Genomic DNA, 14,302 nt, shown 5'->3' on the forward strand with positions numbered 1-14,302 from the left:
AGGTAATACTTTGATATAGTGTGGCCAAAGTCAGAATGAAATGGTGAACTTAATACAGTATATACGTGTTGGTTTTCAATGGTGCACACCTGAAACTTAAGTAATGCTATAATGCAATATTACTTTAATGACAAATAAATTACAAAGAATGAATTACAACCAAACAGTTTTTTTGTTAAGATTTTGGTTTGTAAGTCTACAATACCAAAAGTAAAATACTGTTCTTTCTTTTTCTTTAGTTACCTTCATTCAAGATGAATAGCGATCAAGTTACACTAGTTGGTCAAGTGTTTGAGTCATATGTCTCAGAATACCATAAGAACGACATTCTTCTAATCTTGAAGGAAAAAGATGAAGATGCTCATTATTCAGTTGTGGTTAATGCCATGACCCTTTTTGAGACCAACATGGAAATTGGGGAATATTTCAATGCATGCCCCAATGAAGTACTCACTATTTTTGATAGTGCTCTTCAAAGATCAGCCTTGACACTTCTCCAGTCTCTTTCTCAGCCTGAGGATTTCTCCTTGAAACAGAATCTTCATGCCAGGATATCAGGTAAGTCACTTAAAGATTTTACTGCCATGTTATTTTCTGGGAAGATTTTGGTGTCTATATTTAAAAGTATGTTTTTGATGTCTGTACCTAAAATTAATTGTAATTGATGTCACTTTTAGAACAGAATAATTTCATAATCTATTGTGTAATTGATGTCACTTTTAGAACAGAATAATGATTTCCTACTGTTCTCTCTGGTTATCGAAAAGGCTGGGTTAGGTTATTAGGCATACCAACTAAGGCAAGAGATTGTGTGGAAGCTACTGTATATTGTGTATACGTATAAATACATTTACATGTGTGTATAAAATTGTAATTTAAAGCAGCTTTATGAGGCTTTGCGACTGTTACCAATAGGGTAGACAGCTATATAGTTAAACAGTTACCAAGTGGTGTATATATGCCCACAAGTCCTTTTATACTCACATTATAAAATACTTGATAATATAAAGAATTAGAAAAGTGGTAGATGTTACCGTGTAATCTTCAAAACTATTTTAGAAATTTTTTTTTTTTTTTTTAGCATCTCAAGCTTAGCATTGTGCTGACCACCTCTAGTTACCCAGTAACTTTTGGTTTAAATAGTGTCAGATGAAGCATCTAAATATTTTTTTAAAGATTTATTTATTTATGCATACAAGAACTGGGGTACAGGCCAGAGTTGTGGGGGGGTGAGAGGATTCACCAGAGACAGAGTAGGACACAGAACAGGCAGGCAGACTGAAATACACTGCTGAGGGGAGCAGCGGGGCAAGTCAGGAAAGGTCTGCTGCGCCATGTGGGTAGCTCCCTGGCTGGCCGGGGATCCAACTCATGCTACAGTGGCTGCAGATAGCTTCATAGATTGCGTCTTAACCCTTGCACCACCATGGAGACCCCCCTAAGCTGAACTTTCAAGAAGGAAAAATATTACATATAGGAACAAATGGTTTAATGGTGCTTGCTTTATGATAGGAGCTGTCCTAAGGAACTTTACATATACGAATTCTTTTTTTTTTTTTTTTTAAGATTTATTTATTTATTTATTTATGCAAGTACTGGGTACAGTCAGAAGCACGGGAGGGTGAGAGAATTCACCAGAGCCAGAGCAGGGAGCAGAGCAGGCAGAAGGACCGAAGTACACTGCTGAGGGGAGCAGCGGGCGGCAGGAGAGGTCTGCGCGCCATGTGGGACCCTCCTCCAGTGGCCGGGGAGCAGCCGGGGATCGAACCGGCGCTGCAGAGGCTGTGGGCAGCTTCTCAACCCAGCGCTCAACCACTGCGCCACCGGGGAGGCCCACGAATTCTTTTAATCATATGATCATATGAGGTAGTTTTGTTGTTACTGTCATTTTACAGAAAGGAAATCTGAGAGGTTACAGTTTGGCCAGGGTCACACAATAAACGATAGAGCTACGACTCAAATGCAGGCATTCTAGCTCCAGAATCTATATTCTTGATTCTTGTATCGCTGCTAAGAGTGGGCATTTTATAGAGGGAAAGAGTGTTGTCTAAAAAGGACACTATATGTAAAATGTTTGAGTGCTAAGAAGGCTTAGTATGAAAGCCACAAAAAAGCCCTGTTGTCTAATCCAGATTTTGTTCCTTATTGTTCAGTCTGTGGAGACCCATGGAAGGATTATAAGCAAACATTTGCATACAGGCTTTCATTATTTCTTGCCTGGGTTACTGTAGAAGCAATGGGGAATATGATGTTTTAGTCTTCCTTTCTAAATTGCTCTTCACAGTAAGAAACACTATCAAATTAAAAATTGCTTCCTAGAAAAAAATAACCCAACAAAAAAAATTACATATAGCTTTGTTTTTAAATGAAAATTTAAGTCCAAAATAGCAAGTATGTATCTAAATAGTTATACAATACTTCATCAGTTATATATGGGACTTCATCATATTGAAAATCCAAAGTCTCTGAATACACTGTGGGTTTACTGGGCATTCTGTGGTTATGCATGATAGTAAAGTTACACAGCTCTTTCTGAAAGAAAGATCTTATTTTTTTCTTAAGTTTGTATACATGAATATATATCAGTAGACTGAACCATGGATTTGCTTTTGAAGCAGAATGGAACTAAAGAAGTAGAATTGGATTGTAAAAATGATATGTTTTTTAGGGGCCATGAAAGAAAGAATAGACATTTCCAAAAAATTCAAGGAAATTATTGTTAAAATCAGTTCTCTTAACCCATTTTTTCCCTACCAGCCTTTTTAGCTGTCTCACCTTTCTTAAAGATAATTATTGGTAGGGCCTCCCCGGTGGCGCAGCGGTTGAGCGCTGGGTTGCGAAGCTGCCCCGCAGCATCTGCAGCGCCGGTTCGATCCCGGCTGCTCCCCGGCCACCAGAGGAGGGTCCCACATGGCGCGCAGACCTCTCCTGCCGCCCGCTGCTCCCCTCAGCAGTGTACTTCGGTCCTTCTGCCTGCTCTGCTCCCCGCTCTGGCTCTGGTGAATTCTCTCGCCCTCCCATGCTTCTGACTGTACCCAGTGCTTGTATAAATAAATAAATAAATAAATGTTTAAAAAAAAAAAAAGATAATTATTGGTAAATTTTGTTTATACTTCTAGAAGCAAATTGTGTTTATAACCCTAATTCCCACTTAAGTTTCCATTTGTATACTTACATAGCAAACTCTTAGTGACTCTGCAAATACAAAAATAAAATTATTTTTAAAAGTGTATTTAACTAGGGCCTCCCCGGTGGCGCAGCAGTTGAGCGCTGGGTTGCGAAGCTGCCCGCAGCCTCTGCATCGCCGGTTCGATCCCCAGCAGACTTCTCCTGCAGTCTGCTGCTCCCCTCAGCAGTGTACTTCGGTCCTTCTGCCTGCTCTGCTCCCCACTCTGGCTCTGGTGAAGTCTCTCACCCTCCTGCGCTTCTGACTGTACCCAGTGCTTGTATAAATACATAAATAAAAATAAATCTTTTTTTTTAAAGATTTATTTATTTATTCAAGTATTGGGTACAGTCATTAGTGCGGGAGGGGGAGAGAATTCACCAGAGCCAGAACGGGGAGCAGAACAGGCAGAAGGACTGAAGTACACTGCTGAGGGAAGCAGTGGGCGGCAGGAGAGGTCTGCGCGCCATGTGGGACCCTCCTCTGGTGGCCTGGGAGCAGCCGGGGTTCGAACCAGGACTGCAGAGGCTGCGGGCAGCTTCGCAACCCAGCGCTCAACCGCTGCGCCACCGAGGAGGCCCTAAAAATAAATCTTTAAAAAAAAAAAGTGTATTTAACTATATGACTCAACAGTTCTACTCCTAGCTGTGTGCCCAAGATTATTATAAACAAATATTCAAACAAAAATAGACACAAATGTTTGTTTTGGTATTATTCACAATTGCCAAAAAATGTAGAGACAACCAACCAAAGTGTCCATCAGCTGATGAATAAATATAGTATATCCATATAGCAGAATGTTCAGACATGAAAAGGAATGAAGTGCTTATACATTTTACAACATAGATGAATCTTGAAAACTTTGTTCAAAGTGAAAGACACCAGACACCAAAGACCACTTTTTGCTAAAAAATTTATTTAGCAAAAAAGACAGAAAATAAAACTTAGTGACTGCCAGAGGCAAGGGCTTAGGGGACATGGGGAATAACTGCTACTAGGTATAGCATTTCTTTTTGAAGTAATAAAAATAATCTGAAATTATTTATAGTATTTATAGTATAAATAAATTTATAGTATAAATAAATTTATAGTATAAATAAATATAGTATTAATTATTTATAAAATTATTTATATTATTTATAAAATTATATTAAAAACCACTCGATTATATACTTAAAAAGGAGTAAATTTATGGTATATAAATTTTTATCTCAATATTTTAAGAAAAGTATTCATGTAGGGAGCAAAAGGAAGATAACATTCTAGTGTATGAAATAAAATGATGTTGTACCTCTCAAACATATATAATACAAGTTCTTTCATTTTCTTTAAATGAAAAGCTCTTGGTTGTTAGTATAGCTTTTACTTGGTATAACTGGAAATACTGGTATGTTTTTGGTAGTTAACATTTAGTTACCTACAACTAATTTAACAAAGGATCAAAAATGAAAAATGAATAGTGGATTTTCTTCTGATAGTTAAAATCACTTCTTTAATTCTGCCCTAACCTCTGTCTGTTTCTGTACATGTGATACAGCATTTCTCAGCCCCCAAATGTTTCATTGAAGTATTTCCCAGGAATGTGGAAATAAGAGAAATCAGTTTGTTTTCTGAGTTAAACTGTAAAGTCAACACATGCAAAAATCATCCTAAGCAAAAGTATGGTTCCCTTATTGGCAAAATGTGATGTAACCTGAATTAATATAAGTAAGAAACAGTCCATCAGAAAGTGGGCAAGTCAGCATTGGAAGCATAGAAAAAGGAGTCTTGGTGGTAAATGTTGGCAGTGCCTCGTTTGTTTATACAATACACAGTGAATGAGGATAGAGCTCAGCCAACAACAGAAAATTCAAGTCTGTCTGTAGATTTGTAACACCAGATTACTGTAGCTTGGTGCCTTAAACATTCAGTTCATTTGACTAATTTGCTTTCTTAAAAAATTTACATGCTTCCCAGACTGTCTTCTGATTATCATCATCATTATTTTTATCATTGTTTTTATTAGGCTTCCAAGTATAATCATACCTATTATGGTTATTTCTCATGAACTTGACAAATTCTATAGCTGTCTTCAGTATGCATACTTGTCAGGTTTTGGACAAAACAATTGACCATGAGACATGAACATTTGTACCTAGGTAAACCTGTTAGCCTTGGACCTTCACAGCCATCATCTCTCTGCTCCAATGTCAAACTTGACAAAGGGCATTTCCACAAAAGAATTTTCTTTGGCAATTTGCAATTTTCAGTTGCCTGTTTATTAATGGTGAAACGCATAGGCTTTAAAAGATAAAGTGTTGCTTTATCACTTTATGCTTTAATACATGGCAGTATTCTTTGTTGAATGTGGTAATAACTATATACTATACTTAGATCCTACTGAAATAGCCTTATTGTGAGAATTAATCCTTTTTAAAATCGTGGTTATTATATCATCTAGATATAAACTTTTAATGTATCCATTGGTAATTATTATTTGAAATGCTTTTCTATCTTCTTGAGTTCTGATTTCTTAAGTAAAACACAAAGGTTTTTAGGTGAAATTTTATTTTTTTTTCCTTCAGGAATGTGAGAACATATTTCATAGAGATAAATCCAAAGGTATAAGTTGATGTGTTCTGTTTTTTTTGGGTTTTGTTTTCATCAGGTTTGCCTGTCTGTCCTGAGCTGGTAAGAGAGCACATCCCTAAAACCAAGGATGTAGGACACTTTTTATCTGTCACTGGGACAGTGATTCAAACAAGTCTGGTGAAGGTCCTGGAGTTTGAGCGGGATTATATGTGCAACAAATGCAAGCATGTATTTGTGGTCAAGGCTGACTTTGAGCAGTATTATACTTTCTGCCGACCATCTTCATGTCCCAGCATGGAGAGCTGTGATTCTTCAAAATTTACTTGTCTCTCAGGCTTGTCTTCATCTGCAACCAAGTGTAGAGATTACCAGGAAATCAAAATTCAGGAACAGGTAAATGTTCAAATAAATGAGAAAAATAACAAATTTGAAGAAGTGTTTTATAGCTGTGGGCAAGTTGCTAGGACTAGGGAACACATAATACATTTTTTTTTTTTAAAGAGTCATAGTACTCTTTTTTTTTTTTTTTAAAGATTTATTTATTTTTTTATTTATACAAGCGCTAGGTACAGTCAGAGGCATGGGAGGGTGAGAGAATTCACCAGAGCCAGAGCGGAGAGTAGAACAGACAGAGTGATGAAGTACATTGCTGAGGGGAGCAGCAGGTGGCAGGAGAGGTCTGCGCACCATGTGGGACCCTCACCCAGTGGCCGGGAATCAAACTGGTGCTGCAGAGGCTGTGGGCAGCTTCGCAACCCAGCTCTCAACCACTGCGCCACCGGGGAGGCCCCACATAATACATTTAAATAGAAGTTATGTCATCACATTATGGGAGATCAACTTACAATTTTTAGAAACCATGAAATAGTCATCTCTTTATAAGAACACTGGCAAGAGTGTTGTGGAATTACTTATGTTAAAATTAAAGTAAGTAGTTCAGATTAGCTATTCTTAACTAAGAGATAGGAGAAAATTAAATGAGTTTAACTGGTAAAATATTGGAGTAGGCAGGATGTGGGGTTTTGACCCAATTTTATTTGCTATGCCAAATTAGGCATATACATGAACATTTTAACAAATGAGAGTGAGCCTAATTTTCCTTTACTTGCAGCTTAAAAGCAAAAGTTTCCTCTTTCATTTGAAATAAGTAGGAAGGGCCTCCCTGATGGCCCAAGGGGTTAAGCACTGCACTATGAAGCAATCCACAGCCTCTGCAGCACGAGTTCAGTCAATTCCCCGCCAGTCAGGGAGCAATCCTTATGGCACAGCAAACCTCTCCTGTGGTGCCCGCTGCTCCCCTCAGCAGTGTATTTCAGTCAGTCTGCTGTTCTATTCCCCACTCTGTTTCTGGTGAATTCTCTCACCCCCCTGGCCTGTGCCCTAGCTCTGGTATGCATAAATAAATTAAGCAGGAGATAGTCTGAGACTAGCACATAGATTCCTCATTGTTGAGAACTCAGACATATGAACACCATTCTTAACACATGACTCCAATGCTATGATTGGGTATGGATGAGAATGGTGGTTACAGCTTCATTCATATTTGTGTCTTACTCAAAGAACAGGCGATAAAAAGGGATGGGCAAAAGCATCTGTCAGCTAACCCAAGTTTCTATTTAAGCAGTTTCTCTCAGGTTTCCTATGTATCTGCTTATAACTTACTGGTCAGAATATTATAGATGACCACATCTAGATGCAATGGAACCTAGAAGAGTTTTTTTCCTGGGCACATGTCCATATGGAGTAAAACTAGAACCAGAGTTCTGTTTCTAAGAAATAAAGTGATTCTTGCTAGGCCTTAGATTATGAAAACAGGAAAAAAATTGCCTCAGGCCTCCCCTGGTGGCGCAGCGGTTGAGCGCTGGGGTGCGAGGCTGCCCGCAGCCTCTGCAGCACCGGTGGCCGCCGGCGAGGGTCCCACCAAAAAAAAAAACAAAAAAAACAAAAAAATTGCCTCTTTTCTAGGTAAGTAACTTTGTTACTATGTTTACTAGTTAGAGCATGTTAATTGTGACCATCTACAAACTAGATTATATTTGGAGATATTTTCCCCATTGTTTTTATCTTACTCTAGTTTTAGTCAATTCTTAAGCTTATAGTAGCACAATTCTCTTAAAGGTCCATAAATCACCATCAGAATTTAATTGTATGATACTGGAGAAATAAAAACTAATTTCAAGAACTGCTAGGCTTCTGAATACTTTGTGTATATTTAAGCATACTCTGTAATGTTTTCTTTTCCTTGCTAGGTTCAGAGGCTATCTGTTGGAAGTATTCCACGATCTATGAAAGTTATCCTAGAAGATGACTTAGTAGACAATTGCAAATCTGGTAAGAATTAACTTTTGTTAGCTTATATAGGAGATCCTAAAGTATTAGTTAGGAAAAGTCATGTTTTGTTTTCTCAACAAATTTTGATTTCTCAAAATCATTGTCAAGTGAGGGTGGAGACTTAGTTGCTCACTTTGAGGACAGAGCCTAGCATGGAGGTCAGAAGTAAGAGCAGGAAAGCAGTGAAATCTATGGGGCTGGGATTGTCTTTTTTTTTTTTTAATTCCCCTTTTCTCCAGTACTAAAATAGTGAATGCTATTCATATATACTTACTGATACATTGAATGTTATGTAATAATAAGTATAGATGTCAGTATTTGGAAATTGTATCTATAAACTATCCAAAGCCTCAAAGGAAAATCTGTAAAAGTTATTCTGCCCACCAGGTTGGGTGAGTTTTGCTCAGGTTAGAAGGACCTAACCAAGAAGGGAACAAGCAAGGCTGTAACTTGTACTTTCAGTTTATGGACAGGAGCTTTGAAGTAGACCAGATATTCATTCATTTCTTACTTAATTCTTTTTTTAAAAAAAAGGCAATGGGTAAAATATTAACAAATGTAGAAAGTGAAAATTTATATATAAGAAACTCTACTATCGGTTGTCAGAAATTGTCTTACTTCCTGACACCAATATAGTTGAACCTTCTGGCTACAGTTTACCTCTTGTTTAAATGTGAACTAATAATGATGAATAAATCATCCAGTAAACTGTTTTCCCAGTGAAGAACAATAGTTTGCTATGATTATCATTTGACAAATTAAGAAAACATGCAGACTTAGTTTCTAGCCATCAAAATAAAAATACAATGCCAACAAAAATAAATAAATGAATAGATCAGGACTTTGTGGAGTTCTTTGTCCCAAATTATTTCTAAACCCTGGTGGGAGAATGATTTATTTCTCATTTCTGGTCCTTTGTTACTGCTGGACTCACTTGGTGCTTTTTCCTTAGGCGATGACCTCACTATTTATGGAGTGGTAATGCAACGTTGGAAACCCTTTCAGCAAGATGTGCGCTGTGAAGTGGAGATAGTCCTGAAAGCCAATTATATCCAAGTAAATAATGAACAGTCTGCAGGGATCATCATGGATGAAGAGGTCCGAAAGGAATTTGAAGATTTTTGGGAATACTATAAGAGTGATCCCTTTGCAGGTTTGTGTTTAAGGCTGTATAGCTGGTAATGTTTAATGGCATTTCCTTCAGTAAATATTTTGTTTGTGACTGGGGGCAGTCTTACATGATGCAAATACAGTGGCTGAGTTCAAAGGAAGGTAGTATTGTTGCCTCTAGTAGTCTCTCTTTTAATTCCTTTTTGGGGATAGTCATTGCTACGCAGAGATCTTAGAAAATCAAGGCTAAATTTCAGAGAGATTTTCCATTTCCAACTATTATTTCAGTATCTCTTAAGCTGCCAAAATAGTCTGAGTCTTCTACCTTCTTTACCAATTAAATATGGCTCCTCCTTAAATATGCATAACTCTTCTTATTTTGAAACCTAATCCTAGTAAAGCTGTATTTCTTTTCTGATACCTTAGATAATAAAAACATCACAGTATTTTAGCTGAAGATTTCAAAGTTCAGAGTAAGTAGAAATGAGAAAATTATATACAAAGATGCAAAAGATAAAGCTTTGTAATCATAGCAAAAATTTTGACCATGAGACTAAGATGTAACATAAATTAAAATATCAGTGTTGGGGTTAATAGAGTGGTTTTTTTGCTACACTACATCCCTCTCCCAATTCTTCCTGGGCTAAGCTGGCCCAGGCACCGGGCTGCCTCCTCCAGCCCCCTTGCCTTCCAGGAGAGACTCCCCTCACCCTCCAGGATTTATGAATTATCCTTTATGGTCCACTTTTTACTAAAAGATTTTTTATCTTCACCACTTCTGCCATACCAGGTGATATCACCATAATTTGTGGCCACTGAGTCAATTTTGATTCATTATAGTAAGTAGCCTTACTCATTGACCCATTAATTATAGAATGAAGGGACTTTCGTTCCCATTGATGGTTTGGTAGGAAAGCTGCTAGAACTGGATTCATCAGCTAACAAGTAGTTGTATGATTATTTTCCTCCTCAAAAGGGCTATTACAGAAATAGGAGTGCAGACTCAGAAAAAGAAGTACTGATACATGCAAATTAGTTACCAATATGTAACATTAATTTCCAGTAATATTATTGTAGATACACAGAGTATTATCATGGTAATGAATTCTGACTAAGTTATGACAGATTCAAGAAGGATTTGTTGTGATAGAATGTCATAGGTTCTAAGAGCATCTATTGGTTGATTAGGCCAATGAACACATGGAGTACCTACTTACTCATGAATGGGATATGCAGGTTCTCAAATTCGGTGTTTTAACATTTCTGAAAACTGTATTGTTCTTCTTAAACCACCTGATCAGAAGTCCCCAAGATGTCCAGCTTGATTGCTAGAGTTTATATATAGTTGTCTTAATACCCTATAACTTATTCTAGATAAAACAGAATTTGCCAAAACTACTTAAAGCAAATGGTGAACTGACTTGCAGGGTAGATTGATTTGCCTTCTCTTATGCCTCTTGAGAATCCCACGAGCTCCAGACATCTGTATTGTATTGAAGACTTTTGGCTCCTGCAGTTAGCTTCACCCATTGTTTCTGAGATTGAGTACCTTTTGTTTAGACAATGGAGTAATTTATAGAGACAAATTACTGTAAGTAAAAAAGCAGACTTTCCATTTCATGACATTAATGGGTAAAGAATTTTTAGGACCTAAACAAAGTATTAATTGCTTTTAGTCTTTTGGAATGGTCCTCATGATTATTATAGGTGGTGGGGGAGGGGAATATTGACAGAAGATGATCAGTTAGGATAAAGGGAAATTCCGGTTAGGATTTCTTGATAATTATTGGTAACTGGACATTCTGCTTTTCCTAGGAAGAAATGAAATATTGGCCAGTTTGTGCCCTCAAGTTTTTGGGATGTATCTAGTAAAGCTTGCTGTGGCCATGGTGCTGGCTGGTGGGATTCAAAGGACAGATGCTACAGGAACACGGGTCAGAGGTTAGTACCTATTTGAAAATTTTGAGAAATGTTAACATATACCAGGAAAGCTGTAATTTTTCTTTTCTGCATAAAAATTGCTTGTGAGTTTTATTCTCCAAATGTAATTTTAAAGCTGACAGTTGTCTGCTTCTAGTCCAGTATCACTATATCAAGAGCTAAGAATTTCCAAAGACTAAAATAAATTCTGTTTTTCAATGTGTCTATAATTTTGTTCCAGCCTATCAGGGTGCAACAAAATAAAATCTTTACATTTCTACTACTGTCTATGTTTTTTATTGGATCCCCCATCTCTCCAAGAGGAAAAGATTAGAAAGTACTTTTTAATGTCTTCAAGCAGCATCTCTCCATCTGTGACTGTCAGTGTTTCTCTCTGACTGCTGCTCAGTCATCTGCCTGCTGATTCACTTTCCTCTGGTAGGTAGAGCAAATGTGCCATCTGCCATGAGGTACTGCCGTAGGTCACACATTCAGATTACTATAAGTGTGTAATTATTTCCAAATGGAAGTTTTGGGGTTTGGGGGGGTTTTGTGTAGCTAACACTTAGATGACCTGAATCTGGCATAAAGTAAGTTTACATATGGCCCTCAGCAAGGCAATACAAATAACTAAACACTAAACCAAAAGATTAAAAGGATATTATTGTAAATCATACAGTTCATAGGGACTCTAAAACAATAGTAGAATAGTAACACAATAAGGTTTACATGTATTATGTTTTGATCATGTACTGTTTGCAAAGCATCTGCTATATGTTGAACTTAAATAAGATTGTCTTATTAATATATTTTAAAAATACTAAACTGGCACTGAAGAAATTTGGTGAGATGGTACGTATCACAGGATATTCATATGTTCACTTGTTGTATTTGAAAAATAAGAGCACTTTAAAATAGATACTTCATTAAACTACTAAAGTTCACATAAAATGTTTTGATACTTATAAGTCCTGAACACTTAAAAGTGCTTAAATAAAACACTTGTGTGGCTTGTATGGAAATATTTAATCATAGTTGTTTGGTATTAAAAAGTAGATTAAATAAAATCAGGAACTTTGTAAGTTAAAATTTTTTAAATGTTAAATAAACATCTGGATATAGCCCATTATCTATCATTAGAATTTAATTTTGAAATGTCATAAACAGAAATCAATTAATAATTGTTATTTATAACATAATTTTTCTCAAAATTTTCTAGTTAGATTCTTCGGTGAATGACCTTAAATAAGATTATATAACAAACACTATGTAATATAGAATTTTCTTTTAATTACTTTTGCTAAAGAATCTTTTCATAGAGATTATAAAACCCCACATATTTACTTTTTTCTAGGCGAATCTCATCTTTTATTGGTTGGGGATCCTGGCACAGGGAAATCTCAATTCCTCAAATACGCGGCAAAGATTACACCAAGGTCTGTGCTTACCACAGGAATTGGATCTACTAGTGCAGGTATTTTATGTGACAATTGCAATTAATTTAACATTACTATAGTAGCCAAACATTTTATTTTTCCCTATGCAAAAGTAGCTAAAGTACGAGAAATTTCAAGTTAACTACTGAGTTACTGGCAGAAATTGAAGGGTATGTATTTTTAGTTCTAAGAAAATATTTTAAAAGTTGTATCTAAACTTGTTCTCCAAAATCTTATGCTATATATCTCTTAACATCTAAGGTTTGAATGATCCTTGTATTAGACTCCTATGATTATCATCTCACATACTTACGTAGGAAAGAGTTATACATCATTTGGCATTTTATGAAGATAGCAAACAATGTTGAAATAAATAGGGGGAAAATCTCACTTTACAAAAGTAGTTAGATGACATAGAGCTTAAAGTATTTGGATGGTAATAAATTTCATGGAAAATAGTAGCCCCTACTGAAAATACTTAGAAAATTTGTTTTAGTATATGGAATGCATACTTTCATCGTTGCAATGTGGAACTTCATTTCATATATTGTAATGATTCTTCAATATGTTTAAAAGCTTTGCCGATAAGAAACCTGAGATTTCATAGTGACTTTAGGAAAAAAAATATTTAAAAAGGTGTTTTCTTACCCTTTTTGTATCTTTACATTGTTTTAATTGGGAAAATATTTCTCCTGTTTTTATTATAATGGGCCTTTGTTTTCACACATTGCACAAATATTATTTGTTAGAGGAGCCTAATGTCCATTGTTTGTACTCATATTTCACATGAGGAGCTTATACTTTAAAACATAAAGCAGCAAATGCTCCATTAATGGCCCTACATAATGAGAGCCCCAATCTAAGGGGCACTTGCATTTTAAAGTAGAACTGGACAGTACATTAAGCATTGACAAGAAGGAATTGGTGAAGTGAGAGGAGTGCTCGAGTTTCAGGATATTGGAGGGAAGATGATAATAAAAAACACTTCATATGCATTTTTAAATCTTATGGCCCACTGTACTAGCGTTCTCTATAAAATAACAAAAAAGGTGTTTCCCAAGTAATTTGTGGATTAAGTAATTATATGAGCGCCAAAAAGTAAGTCCAAGTTGTATTTGGCCTATAGTAATTTCCGACTATTTGGATAGTTTTAAAGTGAATGCTTGCTGACTTACTGTATTAAATGTACTTACCCCTTTTTTTAAAATCGAAGTGTGAGAGAAAAGGAAAGAGAAAAGGCTGAGGAAATATAAATTTTCAACTGCAAAAAAATTGCCACTTGTCATTTACCAAAAGGACCAGACTGGCCTTCCTTAATTGTATTCAACACATTAAAGAGTCATAAAATTCAAATCAGTGAGTCAAAACCAGCATTTCCGAAATGAAGTATAATAAAAGATACCAGAATATACTGCATTCAATAAAGGTGCCCTATAGGGTGCACTTTCATGAAAATTGTTAAATAGTCACCAGGTCATACTTAAAAAATGTTTTGTTAACCATAGGTTTAAAATTCTGCTACAGATTTTCTTGATAAATCCAGAACCCCTAAATTGTAAAATTAGATAGTAAAATCACATGAAAACTTAGCCTTATATAAGGTCATAAAGGAAATATATATATATATATATGCACTCCAGAATTCCTGAGTGAGTCCTAGTTTCAATAATTTCCTTGTTCCCTCTAACCTACTTGTCTTATATAGCACGGTGTGTTCCTATCTTCAGAACACAACTATTTACTATGATGAAAAGAGGGGGAAAAAAGT

The 14,302-nt window shown here is 36.1% G+C and overlaps 1 protein-coding gene across 5 annotated transcripts in view; it reads left to right on the forward strand.

The window, feature by feature from the left end:
* Nucleotides 1–254: 254 nt before the first annotated feature.
* Nucleotides 255–14,302, forward strand: part of MCM9 (minichromosome maintenance 9 homologous recombination repair factor) — a gene marked incomplete at both ends in the record, with an annotated part of 55,149 nt that continues 41,101 nt past the window's right edge. For 3 of the 5 annotated variants that reach the window (XM_084227696.1, XM_084227698.1, XM_084227699.1), the window contains 6 exons: nucleotides 255–558; nucleotides 5,814–6,130; nucleotides 7,987–8,068; nucleotides 9,021–9,225; nucleotides 10,998–11,119; nucleotides 12,453–12,572. In XM_084227696.1, coding sequence (XP_084083822.1) covers nucleotides 255–558; nucleotides 5,814–6,130; nucleotides 7,987–8,068; nucleotides 9,021–9,225; nucleotides 10,998–11,119; nucleotides 12,453–12,572 — 1,150 coding nt within the window. Of the gene's footprint in view, nucleotides 559–5,813; nucleotides 6,131–7,986; nucleotides 8,069–9,020; nucleotides 9,226–10,993; nucleotides 11,120–12,452; nucleotides 12,573–14,302 lie in introns of all 5 variants that reach the window. The other 2 variants (XM_084227697.1, XM_084227700.1) reach the window with 2 other exon arrangements.

The sequence above is a fragment of the Talpa europaea genome (genome assembly GCF_964194135.1).
Source record: "Talpa europaea genome assembly, chromosome: 2".
Taxonomy (NCBI): domain Eukaryota; kingdom Metazoa; phylum Chordata; class Mammalia; order Eulipotyphla; family Talpidae; genus Talpa; species Talpa europaea.